We start from the raw sequence: 15635 nt of genomic DNA on the forward strand, positions 1-15635 counted from the left end.
ATGGCTTCTATTAGCATATTTGGGGAACTCATCAAACCATGCCATGGTTTTTTGATCACTTTGTTACAACCTTCTTTCTTGGCCCAACTAACTTCATATCTGGAATGCCTCCCTTTTCTGCTGAAATCATTAGGTGTATGCAAAGATATAAGTATAGGGCTGTGATCTGAACAGTTAGCAGCCATGTTACTCACAGTGTATTTTCCATATGAGCTAAGCCACTCTGAATTGCCAAAGGCTCGATCAAGTATTTCTTTAGAATAACCACCACCCTCCTTGTTGTTACACCAAGTGTATCTGTCCCCATTGTTACACTAAGTGAATTTGCTGAAATTTTATCTAGACTGGCAGGCATACATGGTACTCTCATGGGGGGCTAATTTTTAATTAATTACTAATTATTAACTCTCAATTATAAATCTATATATTTCAATTGGAATATAACCTTAACCAAACGTATAATATAATTAAATAACTTCAATCATTGAAGGATATATGTGGGCATATATATATTTATATTTTTCGTTAACAGAAATCATTATTGGTAGCATTAATTCGACATTTATGCCTTAGCGTGATATATTATATGTAGAAGTATTATGGTATCTTCTTTTGATTTTTTTCTATTGAATATTTAATTAAAAATAGATCAAACGTCGTGTAGTAATGTTAAAAATGCACGTTCAAATGCAGCCATCTTCCGGCCTAGTGGTTGTCAAGGCTGTCATTTTCAAACGCTCGGGAAGTCAACTCTTTGACGTAGTCCAGGACATTAACCTAGAGAGAAAAATGTAAGATTAAGACAATAATACCACCTGGCTAGCTAGCTACTATACAAACTTATATATATTAATATACTGTCTTCATCATATTGTTGATACCTCCTAAGTTTATATATCTTCTGAAGGCCGTGGGAGTCGCAAATAACTAAGAACACCAAACTATAGCTAGAGAAAGTTATACAGAAGAGAGAGAGATCAGAGAGAGATGGGAAGTCACGGCGATGAGTACAGCTCGGCCTCTTCGGTGAAGAACCCGACGATTAAGTTCACCAAGCTGTTCATCAATGGAGACTTCGTTGATTCCGTTTCAGGTTTTCTTCTCTTTATCTCTCTATCTATCTACTTCACCTCACATATATTTCTTTATACATTTTCCAGGTTATATATATGTGTGTGTGTGTGTGTTCATCCTTCCTTTCTTCTTCTTCTTCTTCTTTTCCCAAACTTGTCGTACTTTATGGCCATTGATGATGTACTCTACTCAGACTATAAGACAAGCTGCTTCTACGTACAAGTTAAAGCCCAAAAGGAAAGAAAGAAATACCCCATGATCTTGTTAACCTTTACAAATTCGTACGCCACAACTTGGATATATATTGTTCTTAATTCTTATTCCTTAAATAGTTTTATTAATTTAAATTAATTTTTTTGGGAGGGCACTCTTCTTTTGTTCTTCTTCTGCCTCTCTCCTGAGAAAAAAAGTACCAAAAGTAATAAGATTATTGTTCAAAAGGGTCGACTCCTCTAATTAATTCGAAATCCCCACGTGCACGTCTTTGGTCCTGATCAACTCTCACGGCTGAGAAGCAAACGAGAGAACTAAAAGACTCAAGACGAAAACTAAAGTCCAGTTCATATGGATATATAGTTTCTTTGTCTACTTTATTTTTGGAGAATAGAGATGTTCTCTAATTATTATAAGATCAAGGTGAACTTTCAAATTTTGAAAAGAGAAATGAACATCATCATGTGGATGGTGGATTCTGCAATATTTGATGTGTTGTACGTTCGTGTAGTTTCTTTCTCATTGAAAAGATATGATGTGAACGATAGAGATATAGCCAGTATTCATTGAAAGTCAACGTACGATATGATCCCTTGCATTAATGATCTTTCACATGCACTAAGTTTACGAAAGTCACCGATCAACTTTGTCGTCCGTCCCCGGCCATTGATTACATGCATACGTCCAAAGTACAGTAGCATTCTATGATCTATTTGGATGAATTTCTAAATTATCTTAAAATAAAAACAGGAAAAACGTTCGAAACGATAGATCCAAGAACAGGAGAGGTTATAGCAAGGATTGCAGAAGGCGACAAAGAAGACATCGATTTGGCAGTCAAGGCGGCACGACAGGCTTTCGACCATGGTCCATGGCCTCGCTTGTCAGGCTCTGTATGTACTGCTTTCTCTTGGCCTTTACCTCGTTCGTGTGTGGAATCTGGATGCCAAAAGGAGTTTTGATATTTTAGACGTGCAGTTATCATCCCATATATTTTAGACGTACAGATGTTAAAAAAATTAAGTGCGGTGTGTGATGTACTGTAAAAATGATAAATATAATTATTCATTTAAAAGAGAAGATGTTACTTACCATTCTACACTATATACAATACAAAAACTTAAAATTAGGAAGATTTTGAAGTACAACATATAATATAGATAAAAAAAACCTCTCCCAAATATACAAAAATATTTTTTAAAATAGAATTTTGTTACTCATCATTTCGGTCACATATCATACATCACATTTATTTTTATTTTTTCTTTAATTTTTTAGTTTAATTCTTTCTTAACTAATTGAGCTCTTTTATTTATTATCTATTTATCATATATTTGGTAAGAAAAAAAATTAAAAAAATTATGTATAGTGTGTAGAGTGAGAATGATGAGTTGATTTTTTCTTTAAAATAACATCTCGATCCCATGACCAAATTAGGCCACCTCATCGTGATGGTCGATGATCTGGTCAGTACCTGATCTTGATCTAGTGGCTCGATCGAGTGAACGGCCACCGCTAAATGTCAGTTTGGTCAATTCACTTTTTTTTTAATTAATTTTTATTTCCTTTTATTAGAGTCAGTTCATCCTTTATTAATGTGATAGAGAGAATATTAATAGTTGAAGTAAAATATTATTATAATATCTAACAGTTCCATGAAAAACTCATCATGGAATGTTGGAAACCGATCTATAAAAGCATTTGCAAAGATTTCATAAATTAACTTGATTTGGGACTCAAAAATTCATCGATGTTTTATGTTAACATGTAGATGAACGAGATCTCGTTCGTTCATTCATTTACTTTAACAGAACACATCAAACAAAAACTCACCGACATAAATAAAAAATAAAAAATTTTCAAGTCAAAAATCATGACAAAAGAAAAAGTCTAATTTGGCGGAAAAGAGAATATATAGTTATTTAATTATTTTTACAGCCAAGCCTCATTTGGCCGGAAGGAGACGACCATTAAAAACTCTCTTTCAAACTTATACCTCTGCCAAAGAGAAAGCCATTAGCCCATTTTTATGGTGATCAAGGTCTTAGGCTGTTTGGGTAATAAAGTGATTTCAGATAATATATATCTGTGAATAATAGTGTTTTGTAAGTTCTATTGAAATGTTTTTACAAAAGGTATGAATTAGGTTGAGATATGTATTTAGATGTATGAAATAGGTTGAGATATATTTAACGTTTTATAAAAAGTTAAAAAAATAGGTCTCATCAATAATTAGTTTAAGATAGGTTGAGATAAGTTTGACAGTACTTAGTATTCCTGAGAAAAATAAAAAAAAAAACTTTGTTTTTAAGCATTGATCTCTTTTACCGTACCATAAACGAAAAGACTTCATGCATGGGGGTACCCTTTTAGCATATATGCTTTCATCAGTTATATATAGCACTTGCACCAGTCATATAATTAGGTCAATAAGGATTTACCAACTAGAACTTTTAATTGCCGATAGCAATGAATCTGAAGGGAAAAACCTTTGTGATGAACTCACATATATAATTAAAAGCACTATTAATTCTAGGGATATCATTTCTGTCACCACAACTTAAGCCGGTACTTGTTCGATAAACAACGTTCGATTACGGGATAATTTAACCCTCCACTAGCCTTCTTTGTGCTAGCTAGCTAGATACTTAATTCATTGAACCAAAAGTTTGCAACAGCTAAAGTATATTATTGTTTCTTTCCCTCTTTGGTGATGCTTTAATTTGTAGGAGAGAGGAAGGATAATGATGAAATTCGCGGACTTGCTTGAAGAACATGCAGAGGAATTAGCTGCCTTGGATACAATTGATGCTGGGAAGTTGTTTAGTGTTGGCAAGGCCGTGGACATCCCACAAGCAATAAGCTGCCTCCGTTACTATGCTGGTGCAGCTGATAAAGTTCATGGAAAAGTACTGAAGATGTCGCGTGAACTTCATGGATACACATTGCTTGAACCTATTGGTGTCGTGGGGCACATTATTCCCTGGAATTTCCCCACCGTATTGCTCTTTGTGAAGGTTAGCCCTGCTTTAGCTGCCGGGTGCACTATAGTCATCAAGCCTGCCGAACAAACTCCTCTGTCAGCTCTATATTATGCTCATCTTGCTAAGCTGGTAAGGATGTATCAAAAACTCATACATTTTTCATATAATTGGCAAAAATGTCAAACTTGTGGCTTAATCATGGCGTATGGTGGCCTTTTCTGTCTTATATGAGGTCCAACTGACATCTTTCATTTTCACCCACTTTCTTTTTCTATCGTTCAAGGCCGGAATCCCTGATGGAGTACTCAATGTTGTAACTGGATTTGGACCAACCGCTGGGGCTGCCGTGAGCTCTCACATGGACATCGATGCGGTACGCAATTTCTAGTTTTTTGTTGAACGTACGTTTGCTTATTTTGTAAAATATTTTGGGAAAAATTATCGACAAAATTCATTGCTTAAATTTGCATGCATGGGAATGCTCTTGAATTTGTTACAATATGCTTGTACTTGATTTACCTGCAGGTTTGTTTCACTGGTTCCCAAGAAGTAGGTCGCAAAGTAATGCAAGCTGCAGCAGAAAGTAATTTAAAAGTAGTTTCACTTGAATTAGGAGGCAAGTCACCCCTTATAATTTTTGATGATGCCGATTTAGATATGGCTGCCGAGCTTGCTATCTTGGGTATTTTATTTAACAAGGTAAAATATTTATTCTGTGTTTATTACTAAATTCCCATTTTAGAAAGCCGTTTTGTGTAAAAACTTGGCTGATCAAATGACAATTTTTTTTTTTTTTTTTCTATATGTAATCTTTTATCTGTAGGGAGAAGCGTGTGTGGCAAGTTCTCGTGTTTATGTTCAAGAAGGGATATATGACGAGCTTGTGAAGAAATTAGTGGAAAAGGCAAAAGCTTGGGTTGTTGGGGATCCTTTTGATCCTAAAGTTCAGCAAGGACCTCAGGTATGACTTGAGGCTTTCATTGACAAACCTCGCAGCCAATAAGAACAAAGGAGGAGACAATCCAATTGCCAGGAATTGGAGCCTCTAATCCCAATAACAATAGAAAAATCTCATTCTTTATTTTTTTAATGTACAGGTCGATAGGAAGCAGTTTGAAAGAATTCTTTCATACATTGAACATGGCAAGAGAGAAGGAGCCACCCTGCTAACAGGGGGCAAGCCCATGGCTCAGAAGGGATATTACATTGAGCCTACTATTTTTGCTGACGTTAAGGTATATAATTATTTTTCACTTTACAACCAGCTGCATGTTGGAATCGATTGTGTCTTACATGCACTTACCTTCTTTTGTGGTTACTTTTGGCTGACTTTCTCAGGAAGAAATGCTTATATCGAAGGATGAAATATTTGGACCAGTCATGGCTCTTGCAAAGTTCACGTGAGTACAATTTCCCAAAATGCTTTTGTTTACTGTTACAGTTTACAGAGTAAAATATCGAAACAATGAGCAAAATGGTTTCAGGCAGTTCCAAAAGTTTTCTTTCAATCTTCCTAATTTTTTGAGGTACCCCTTATTAATTATGATACAAGCCCTTAGTATATTTTTGCATCTATATATATCATATATGAACAATTACGTACAGAACAATCGAGGAGGCCATTAAGAAGGCCAACAACACTAGATATGGGCTAGCAGCTGGCATCGTGACCAAGGACTTGAATGTGGCTAACACCGTCTCGAGATCAGTACGTGCAGGCACCGTTTGGATCAATTGCTATTTTGCTTTCGACACTGACTGCCCTTTCGGAGGGTATAAGATGAGTGGTTTTGGAAGAGATTATGGATTGGAAGCCCTTCACAAGTATCTCCAAGTGAAGTCCGTTGTCACTCCCCTTTATAATACTCCCTGGCTTTGAATCAATCATGTTTCTTTTAAACAGGCATGCAGTACGTACGTACGTACGTACTTGAGTTCTGTATCTTGAGCTGATCAATACCTTGTTCTACCTTGTAAAACCGCACTACTGCTTTCTCTTCTCGTCATTTTCTGTAATCTGTTGGATATTTGATTTGCAAATTACATCCGGTTATAACTTATAAGTACCGATCCGAAATGAGAGGGGGTAGAATTCGATCGGGTTTTACCACAATCATAGCCCGGCCATTTAAAATTCAACATATTAATATGTCAAAGTAATCCACATATCAACATGATAGTGCAAATTCAAGTCCCCTGCATCATGACAGCAAAACTTCCAAGAATATTGCAGTCAACTCTCCCAAGGATAAAGCTTGAGCACATCCCACGAATAAAGTCCCAGATCGTGAATTCATTGCTTGCACAAATCATGCGGACAGCTAGCTCCTAATGTCAACATATTTTCTCCCTTGATTATGGGATTTGGTTGGCTTACATCTGTATATATTAGCCACCGCATGTTATTGTAAATACATAAAACAAATACTCAATTCCTTAAAACTGTTTTACAACAAAATCATAAATATTAGTAAAAGCAACTAAAGGTCAAAGCAGGAAAGATTTTATTGACAAAGTAGAAAACAATTTTTAAACAAGATTTTAAAAGAAAAACCACTCTAATTTCTCAATCCCTACCTACAATTCTAAATTTCTATGATAGATGTAAAACGTTTACAGGTCAGGTTTGGGATCATAAACGATACCTAGAAATTCAACCTCTTCAACAACTTAATCCATGACCTATATGTATGAATGATCTCGTTCGCTTGATCTCTAGATCGAACTTCAACTTGCAGCACCAATGAACTCACCACTGAATTCTTTTCACCCATGACTAAATAAAACTTGAGCATGTATATATATATATATATATATATATATATATATATATATATATATATATGAGTCATAATCACGTCAAGAAAGGATATCAAAAAATAGTAAAACAATTATATATAATTAGCAAGTTCATGTAATTTCATCTTCCAGCTGAATTATCACAAATTTTCATATTTATTACTGTTACTGCTTTTTAGTGTTCACGGAATCATGGTAGATAACAAATAAAAGTTAAATGTACATAAGAATAATAAATATTAATTGAGAAATTAGTTATGATGCTAAAATATCATTTAATAAATAAATGTTTAGCCACATGTACCGAATAATTACAAATAATAGGTAAATGGTTCTTAAAAGGGATTAGTTAATTACAATTAGTATCAAAATATATAAATGTTAAGGGATTAGTCATGGTTATAAAATAAAATAAATTAATTAATTAATCAAAATCATAAAAAACAGTTAAGCTAGCTAGTTAAAAATAAAAAATAAAAAAAATAGTCAAAATAATAAATAAACAATAATTAAAAAGCATGTATATACGGTCACGAGTTTTTTAAATAATTCAAAAGCATGTATATACGTCCAATATTACACATTTATCGAAAATAAAAATAAAAAATAAAAATCTGCATGTTACAATGCTGTTGAAGAAGAAACATCTTCATTTATACAAGGATAATGATAGGCGTATTTCCCATCTATTATTTTTTTATTATTTTATAGTGTATTTGATTTTTTATTTTTGATTTTATTTTTTTTAAAGTATATTTTTATCATTAAGAAAAAATTAAAAAATATATACATCTTTACTAATAATCACTTTCTTAACCATTAAATAAAAAAAATTAAAAAGAATAAAAAGAATAATAAATGAGAAATAATTTAATCACAAAGGGATTACACAAAAATAAAACTACAAACTGATGTGACTTCATGCAGTACGTTAGATTGTAAAGTTACTTTTATTATAAAGTAGATCTAACAGATCACATGAAACCATATCAGTTTGTAGGTTTATTTTAATATATTCTCCTTGTGCATGTATCACTTCTCATAGTAAATAGATAGTAAGAAGTAGTAAATCTATCATTATCTTTTAAGAAATAATAGATGCAGTCATGAATACGCAAGTACCATACAATCACTTTTAAAAAAAGAAATAAATATAAGACCTACATAAAAATAAAAAATTATTTTTTTAAAATAACTATACAATACTTAAATACTTCACAATTATATATAACATTACTTTTATCATTTATATAAGACAGCCGCCTATCTTTACGTAGGCTGCAGACTTCTATTTCCCTCCCCCCTCACTTTTCTTTAGCTCGTGCCAGCCCTCCCCACTATTTCCAGCCCTCCCCACTATTTTTAGCTGAGCTGCACCCACCGAGGTGTAGCACGAGACAGGTCCCCATAAGAATAATTTTTTTTTTCATTCATTTTTTTATAGTTTAAATATTTTTTTTTTAAAAAATCACAACATTATTTAAAAATATTTCCTTAATCACTAAAAAAAAAAAAAAAAAAATATCATAGAATCCTATCGAAACACAACTGTACGTGAAAGTAGCATTTTTGTTTCTAGCTAGGCCGGTACCTGCCTTCAACTCCTGTGCTTCTTTTTGTATTTTTTTTTTAATATATATATACACAAGCTGTACTGCAGTTCGGTACTAGGCTAATTAGAGAAGTAATAATAGACTCAATAAAGTTAAATTTTAGTCAAAAAATAACTAAAGTGTAAATTAAAGTGTAACAATGTACTCAACAAATAAATAATAATTTTAACTTTAAATTATATCACTAGTCAAGTTTGTTGAGCTAGAGGGGCTAGCCAAATATTATTTTTAGACTAAAATATTATGTTTCCGTTACTTGCTTCTCTCTGGTGCAAGTAGAGATGCATTATTTTTCACTGTTTGCTTCTCGCTCCAGGTCACTGTGATGACTTTTTGAATATGAACTTTCAAGATAATTTCTCTATATTATATATATATATATATATTAAAATCTTAAGTATGATTCTCAGTTTTGCAATACTTGCTAGCTCAACGAATACAATACAATATACGCCAGAGATAAAATTCCTATTAGTTTTCCAAGTAACAAAAATTTATAAGTAAAATAAATAAAAAATATCCACTAGAATTAAAATAAAAATTTACAAGAATAAATTACAATTAGAATTAAAATAAATAAACATTTCAAAATCAATATTTTAATAGAATAGTAAAAGATTTATCGAGCCTGTTATTTGATTTTGTTGAAAAGTAACTAATTAAATTTGTAAAAGTAAATTTCTTAGTCAAATTTTAGCCAAAATTTGTTGAGCCCACTACTAGTACTCTTAGGAGGGCTGAATTCTGACTTTTTTTCTTCTTCTTCTAAAAATTAGATTATAAATAAACAAATACAGTTAGATAAGATCTCGTTTGTTTTAGCAGACAACTCATTTCATCTCAATATCTAAATATTATTTAAATAAAAATACTTTTTAATTTTAATTTTAAAATTTTTAACTTTCTCATCTTATCATTATAATTTTTCCAAACTTCCAAACAAAAAATAAACTATAATTTAATTTTTTCAAATCTAAAAAAAAAAAAAATATTTTAAAAATATTTTAACTTTATAATATTTTTATTGAACTTTTTCTCTCTCATTTTTTCAAAACCCCATAAAACATATTAAATTAAACTATCTCACTACTATTCACATATTTCTCATCTTATCTCATTTCTTCTGTGTAACTAAACAAGGTCTTCTTTTAATTCAAGAAAATCGTTGGGTTGATTATTAAACAATAAAACCCGTAAAAAAAATTATTCTTTTCTTATAATTTCATGCTTATAATTTTTTATAGTATTATCTCTAACTATGTAATGGATATATTTTAAATATTTTAAAAGATAAGACAAGTCATGTTCTTAATATTGTTAATATTTATAAATGTAATTAGTAAAATATATATAGATATATAAACTACAAAAAGATATATATAAGAACTCGAAATTTGTTTATTAAAACTAATTACAAACAAAATTGTTATATATATTAGAAATGATATGTTAAAATGAAGTAGGTTGTGAATAAGTATATTCATACTCGTTCAAATAATAAATGAGTTAATGTTGGTGAATATTAAAGAAGTTTTTTTGAGAAAAACAATCTCACGAGTTAAGTGAGAGAGTGTGCTTTCATGCATATATATATTGATCATGTACAATCTGTTTCTATACTAGGAAGCTGTACAATATAGAAAGAATGCTAAATTAAATGAATTACATAATGACTATACTACTGGACAGATTCTGTCTTTCTAAAATTATGCATCCGTTATCATGGTGCAGCTTAAGGTAAGTTGCTGAAATCAAGGTGGATTGCTTGCTATGGTTGCTGGACTGTTTTGATTTTGTGCTTGATCTATGGCAGCTTGATCTTGATTCCTTATACTCCCCTTCAAACTTGGCTGTGTATGGTAACAGAGGCCAAGTTTGTCTCGCAGCTGCTTGAATGGACCCTTGAGCAATGGTTTGGTAAAAATATCAGCTAGCTGATCTAGTGATTTAACAAATTGAGTTTCTAAAGCCCCTAGTGCTACTCTTTCTCGAATGTAGTGATAATCCAGTTCTATATGCTTTGTTCGAGCATGGAGAACTGGATTAACAGTGAGATATATAGCACTCATATTGTCACACTATAAGGTTGGTGCTTTTGTTTGAGGTACTCCAAGATCTCTGAGTAGTGTTGAAAGCCAAGTCAGCTTAGCTGCAGTTGATGCCATGGCTCTGTATTCAGCCTCAGCACTTGACCTAGACACTGTAGGTTACTTCTTAGCACTCCATGAAATGTAGTTGCTGCCAAGGAAGGTACAATACCCTGAAGTAGATCTTCGTGTGGTTGGGCAACCAGCCCAATCTGCATCAGAAAACTCATACAAGTCTAGTGTGCTGCTTGAGGTTATATGTAGCCCAAGTTTTGCTGTGCCCTGTAAGTACCTTAGGATTCTCTTAACAAGCTGAAAGTGCTGGACTGTTGGTGTTTGCATAAATTGACAAACATAGTTGACAGAAAATAGAGAGATCTGGTCTGGTAAATGTCAGGTACTGCAAGCCTCCAACTATGCTTCTGTAAGTAGTTGGATCATGGAAAGGCTCCTTGGAGGCTTTGTGCTGTTGACCTTTGGATGGCATAGGTGTAGACAAAAGTTTACAGTCATGCATATTGGTTCGAGTTAGCAACTCTATAATATACCTGTGCTGAGACAAGAGGAGATCTGAACCAATTTTGTGAACTTCTATGCCCAGAAAATGGTGAAGAAAACCAAGATCCTTGATGGAAAATTGAGAGCTGAGCTGAGAAATCAACCACTGAATTTTGTTGGGATTGTCACCTGTTACCACCATGTCATCTACATATAAAAGAATAATTAATATCCCATGGTTAGAGTGACAAATAAACAGACTTGGATCAGCTGAGCTTGAATAAAACCCAAGCTAAAGGAGAAAATCACTAAGTCTGTCAAACCAGGCTCGAGGAGCCTGTTTGAGGCCATATAAGGCTCTTTTGAGCTTGCACACATTCTGAGGATAATGTTCATCTATATAGCCTGGTGGCTGATGCATGTAGACAGGAGTTTTGAGACAACCATGTAAAAACGAATTCTTAACATCTAGTTGATGAAATGCCCAGTTTTTCACAGTAGCAATTGTGAGGACCATTCTGATAGTAGCAGGCTTCACAACTAGAGAGAAAGTTTCTGATAAATCAACCCCATCTACTTGACTGAAGCCTTTAGCAACCAGTCTTGCTTTGAGTCTTTCTAGTGTGCCATCTGTCTTTAGTTTTGCCTTGTAAACCCACTTGGATCTAATGACATTCATGTCAGCAGTTCTTGGAACCAATTATCCAGGTTTGATTAACTGCAAGTGCAGCTAGTTCCTTTTCCATTGCAGCAGACCATCCAGGATAGTTTTTGGTAGTTTTGACAGATTTTGGCTCAGCAGGAATAGAGACCAAATTATGCAAGTTTGCATATCTAGGATTAGGTTTGTGAATGCCACACCTAGACCTAGTTTGCATATGATGCTGTAATGGTGGTTGTACAACAGTTTCAACAGGAAAGGGAGGAAGTGTATTTTGCAAGGAATTTGTTTCTGTAGGTAAGGGAGGAATGGTTGAATCTGTATATTGCTGGACAGGCTGTGAATCAATGATGGCAGCTTGAATTGATGAATGGGAAGGAGGAGCAAATGCAGAGGGCAACCCAGATGCGTTTGAGAGACTATTTTGACATTCAATGAAGCTGGAAAAATCTCCCTCAACAGCAGGAGAATCATATAACAGAGTTGACTTAGAATATGGAAGAACAGACTCATCAAAAACAACATGCCTTGAGGTATAAATTCGACCAGTGGGTGGATAAAGGCATTTATAGCCTTTGTGTTTGGTGCTGTAACCAATAAAGACACATGGCAATGACTTTGGTTCAAGTTTATTGGTCTTAAAATCTCCAAGATAAGGAAAGCATCTTGACCAAAGAGTTCTAAGAATGCTATAATCAGGATATTTGGCATAGAGTCTAAAGAAAGGAGAGTCCATATTGAGCAAAGGAAAAGGCAATCTGTTAAGCAAAAACACAGCAGCAGAGAAGCAATCTAACCAGAATCTAGGTGGAAGTTTTGCATGGAACATCATGGTTAAACCTAGATTGGTTATACTTCTGTGCTTTCTTTCAGCTTTGCCATTTTGTTCTGGTGTTTTTGGACAAGCTGATTGATGAAGAATGCCAAATTTTTGAAAATAATCAGTGAGGTTCTTGTTATTAAACTCACCTCCTTCATCAGTTTGGAAAACCCGAATTTTGGCATTAAAATGGCACATGACAAACACATGAAATTGTATAAAAGCAGAATTAAAATCAGACTTGTGTTTGAGGGGAATTAACCAACTGAAATTAGTAGCTTCATCAACAAAGATAGCATAGAATCTATACTTTTCTCTAGAGGCAGTGGGAGCAGGTCCCCATAGATCACAATAAACTTTTTCAAAAGGAACATTGACTATATTGTCTCTTGAAAGAAATGTCAATTTACAAGCTTTTCCCATTTGACAGCTTATACAAATTTCTGAAGAAGACTATTTTAAATCAAGAGTAATAAATTTCTTATTACAAAGATAGTCTAGGATTCTTGAATTTGGATGTCCAAGCCTGAGATGCCAGTTCTCTTTATTTGTGGATCTAAATCTAGAGGAGAACAAACTCCTTTTATTTTGAGAGGTCAAACCAGCATCATCAAAAATGTATAGTCCCTTTTGTTTCCTTCCTGTCGTCACTGTCCACATTGTTGCCCTATCCTTTATCACAAAACTATGGCCATCAAACTCAAATCTCAGTGGATAATTAGATGTAAGCTTACTAACAGATAGTAAATCCTTCTTAATTTCAAGTACCACTAGCACATCATTCAACTGTATTGGGAATTGAGTTGAACCAACCATTGCTTGTCCAACATGAGTGATAGGTAAAACTTTACCATCACCAACCATAATACCATCATGACCATTATATGGAAGTAGTGAGTGAAGAGTACCTTCATTTGCAGTCACGTGGTCAGTTGCACTTGTGTCAAGATGCCATGAAGCTGTGTTAGGAGCCTTATCCATTTTAATGGCTGCAAAACTCTATGGAAGGTTATCATTTGTGAAAGAATGATTGAACCTATTGAAACATTTAAGAGCAGTATGATTTCTTTTGTGACATATTTGACACACAACTTCTTCTTTGCCTGTTGTTTTGAAATTTGAATTTGAAGAAGGACCACGAGACTGATTGTTGGATGAGCTTGATCTTGAGCCAGTGGATTGGCCTTGGACAAAGCCACGGCCTTTGGAGTTAAAGGAACCAATGCTAGAGTTTGTTTCCTTTGTTTGAATGACTTTTGGCCATAAAAAACCATAGGAGAAGGAGTAACATCAACCTTGTATCGATCAGTATAGCTTTCCAATAAAGTAACTAATTCTGAAAAGGCTTGAACAGGTGGCCTAAGCATAGTGGCTGTAAAAACTTCAAAATCCTTACCAAGGCCATTGAGAAGCCACCAAGACTTCTTATGTTCAAAAACATGTTTGCCAATAGCAGCAAGTTCATCACAAATTGTTTTAAATCTCCTCAGATACTCACTCAAGGAATTAGATCCTTTAGTGATTGAGGTGAGTCTTTGCTTAAGTGCAAGACTACGATCAGAAGACACCCTTGCAAAAGCATGAACAAGGGCACTCCAAACTTCTGAGGCAATGTTTAGACCAACCACAAGGCCTAAAACTTCCTCACTCAAGGTGGCTGTAAGCCATCCTTTAACAAGCCTATCAGACCTGCACCACTTATGATAAAGTGGATTAGATTGAGAGGTATTAGACGCATCAAGAATAAATTGTGATGGAGTGTATATGTCACCTATGATAAAACCTTGAAGGTCATCACTTTCAAGGATATTTAGCATTTGAGTTTTCCAGAGCAGGAAATGGCTGGAAGTGAGTTTGAGAGACACATAATTCGACACATTCTGTGAGACAGGATATGGATAGGGATTTGAAGTAGAGGATGAATCCATTGAAGAGGAAAAAAAAAAACACAACTCTCTAGCAACCCGTATTGGCTCTTGATACCATAAAGAAGTTTTTTTTGAGAAAAACAATCTCACGAGTTAAGTGAGAGAGTGTGCTTTCATGCATATATATATTGATCATGTACAATCTGTTTCTATACTAGGAAGCTGTACAATATAGAAAGAATGCTACATTAAATGAATTACATAATGACTATACAACTGGACAGATTCTGTCTTTCTAAAATTATGCATCCGTTATCATGGTGCAGCTTAAGGTAAGTTGCTGAAATCAAGGTGGATTGCTTGTTGTGATTGCTGGACTGTTTTGATTTTGTGCTTGATCTATGGCAGCTTGATCTTCATTCCTTATAAATATAACATGTAACTCGATGATATGCTCTGGATAGACTCGTATTCAAATACAAATTATAAAAAAAAGGGCTCAACCAATTGTTACTTTCTCGAATTGGACTCATTTAATGCGATAATAAAAACTAAAATTAAACTAATGAATAACATGTTTTTTTATTTTTTTTTAAGAAGATGGTTGTAACTCAATTTTATTAATTGCCCTCACTTGTAGCAGAAGAAAACCGTGATTACAATACGATACTTGGAAATACAAATAGAATAAAATACTAAAACTCAGGCATCAAAACCTCTATATTCATAGCATTTAAATACAATATGAAACGAAAAAACAATAATCCTAAATAAAAAAACAACCAAAAACAAGGCAACCTGCAATAAAAACAAGCAAACAAGGATAGATAAATTATTCAAACCAAAACAAAGTATTTGGTTTTTGGACTTTATTTCTTCGTTGTAACTCTCATGTTTCTTTTTGTATAAAGTATTCCTCCACAATAGGTAATGATTATCAATAAAATTGGAGTATCGTCATCTTTTTAAAAATTAACTTTTAATAATTCAAATATTTAAGTATAATTTCTGAAATAAA

At 33.6% G+C, this 15635-nt stretch overlaps 1 protein-coding gene across 1 annotated transcript; it reads left to right on the forward strand.

The window, feature by feature from the left end:
• Positions 1 to 878: 878 nt before the first annotated feature.
• Positions 879 to 6245, forward strand: LOC121251632 (aldehyde dehydrogenase family 2 member C4-like). The gene is made up of 9 exons (XM_041150918.1): positions 879 to 1093; positions 2038 to 2180; positions 4017 to 4400; positions 4555 to 4644; positions 4797 to 4970; positions 5095 to 5232; positions 5369 to 5506; positions 5610 to 5671; positions 5877 to 6245. The coding sequence occupies exons 1-9, from the start codon at positions 988 to 990 to the stop codon at positions 6148 to 6150; spliced, it is 1509 nt and encodes a 502-aa protein (XP_041006852.1). The 5' UTR covers positions 879 to 987; the 3' UTR covers positions 6151 to 6245.
• The last annotated feature ends 9390 nt before the right edge of the window (positions 6246 to 15635 follow it).

Source organism: Juglans microcarpa x Juglans regia, chromosome 2S (assembly GCF_004785595.1).
Source record: "Juglans microcarpa x Juglans regia isolate MS1-56 chromosome 2S, Jm3101_v1.0, whole genome shotgun sequence".
Lineage (NCBI taxonomy): Eukaryota > Viridiplantae > Streptophyta > Magnoliopsida > Fagales > Juglandaceae > Juglans > Juglans microcarpa x Juglans regia.

What these genes read in the sequence shown, in the direction of transcription:
- LOC121251632 (XM_041150918.1), top strand. Translation starts at nt 988, where the DNA reads ATGGGAAGTCACGGCGATGAGTACAGCTCGGCCTCTTCGGTGAAGAAC. An exon ending in CTCACATGGACATCGATGCG is followed by an intron (nt 4,645 to 4,796) that starts GTACGCAATTTC and finishes ATTTACCTGCAG; the next exon opens with GTTTGTTTCACTGGTTCCCA. An exon ending in CTATTTTTGCTGACGTTAAG is followed by an intron (nt 5,507 to 5,609) that starts GTATATAATTAT and finishes TGACTTTCTCAG; the next exon opens with GAAGAAATGCTTATATCGAA.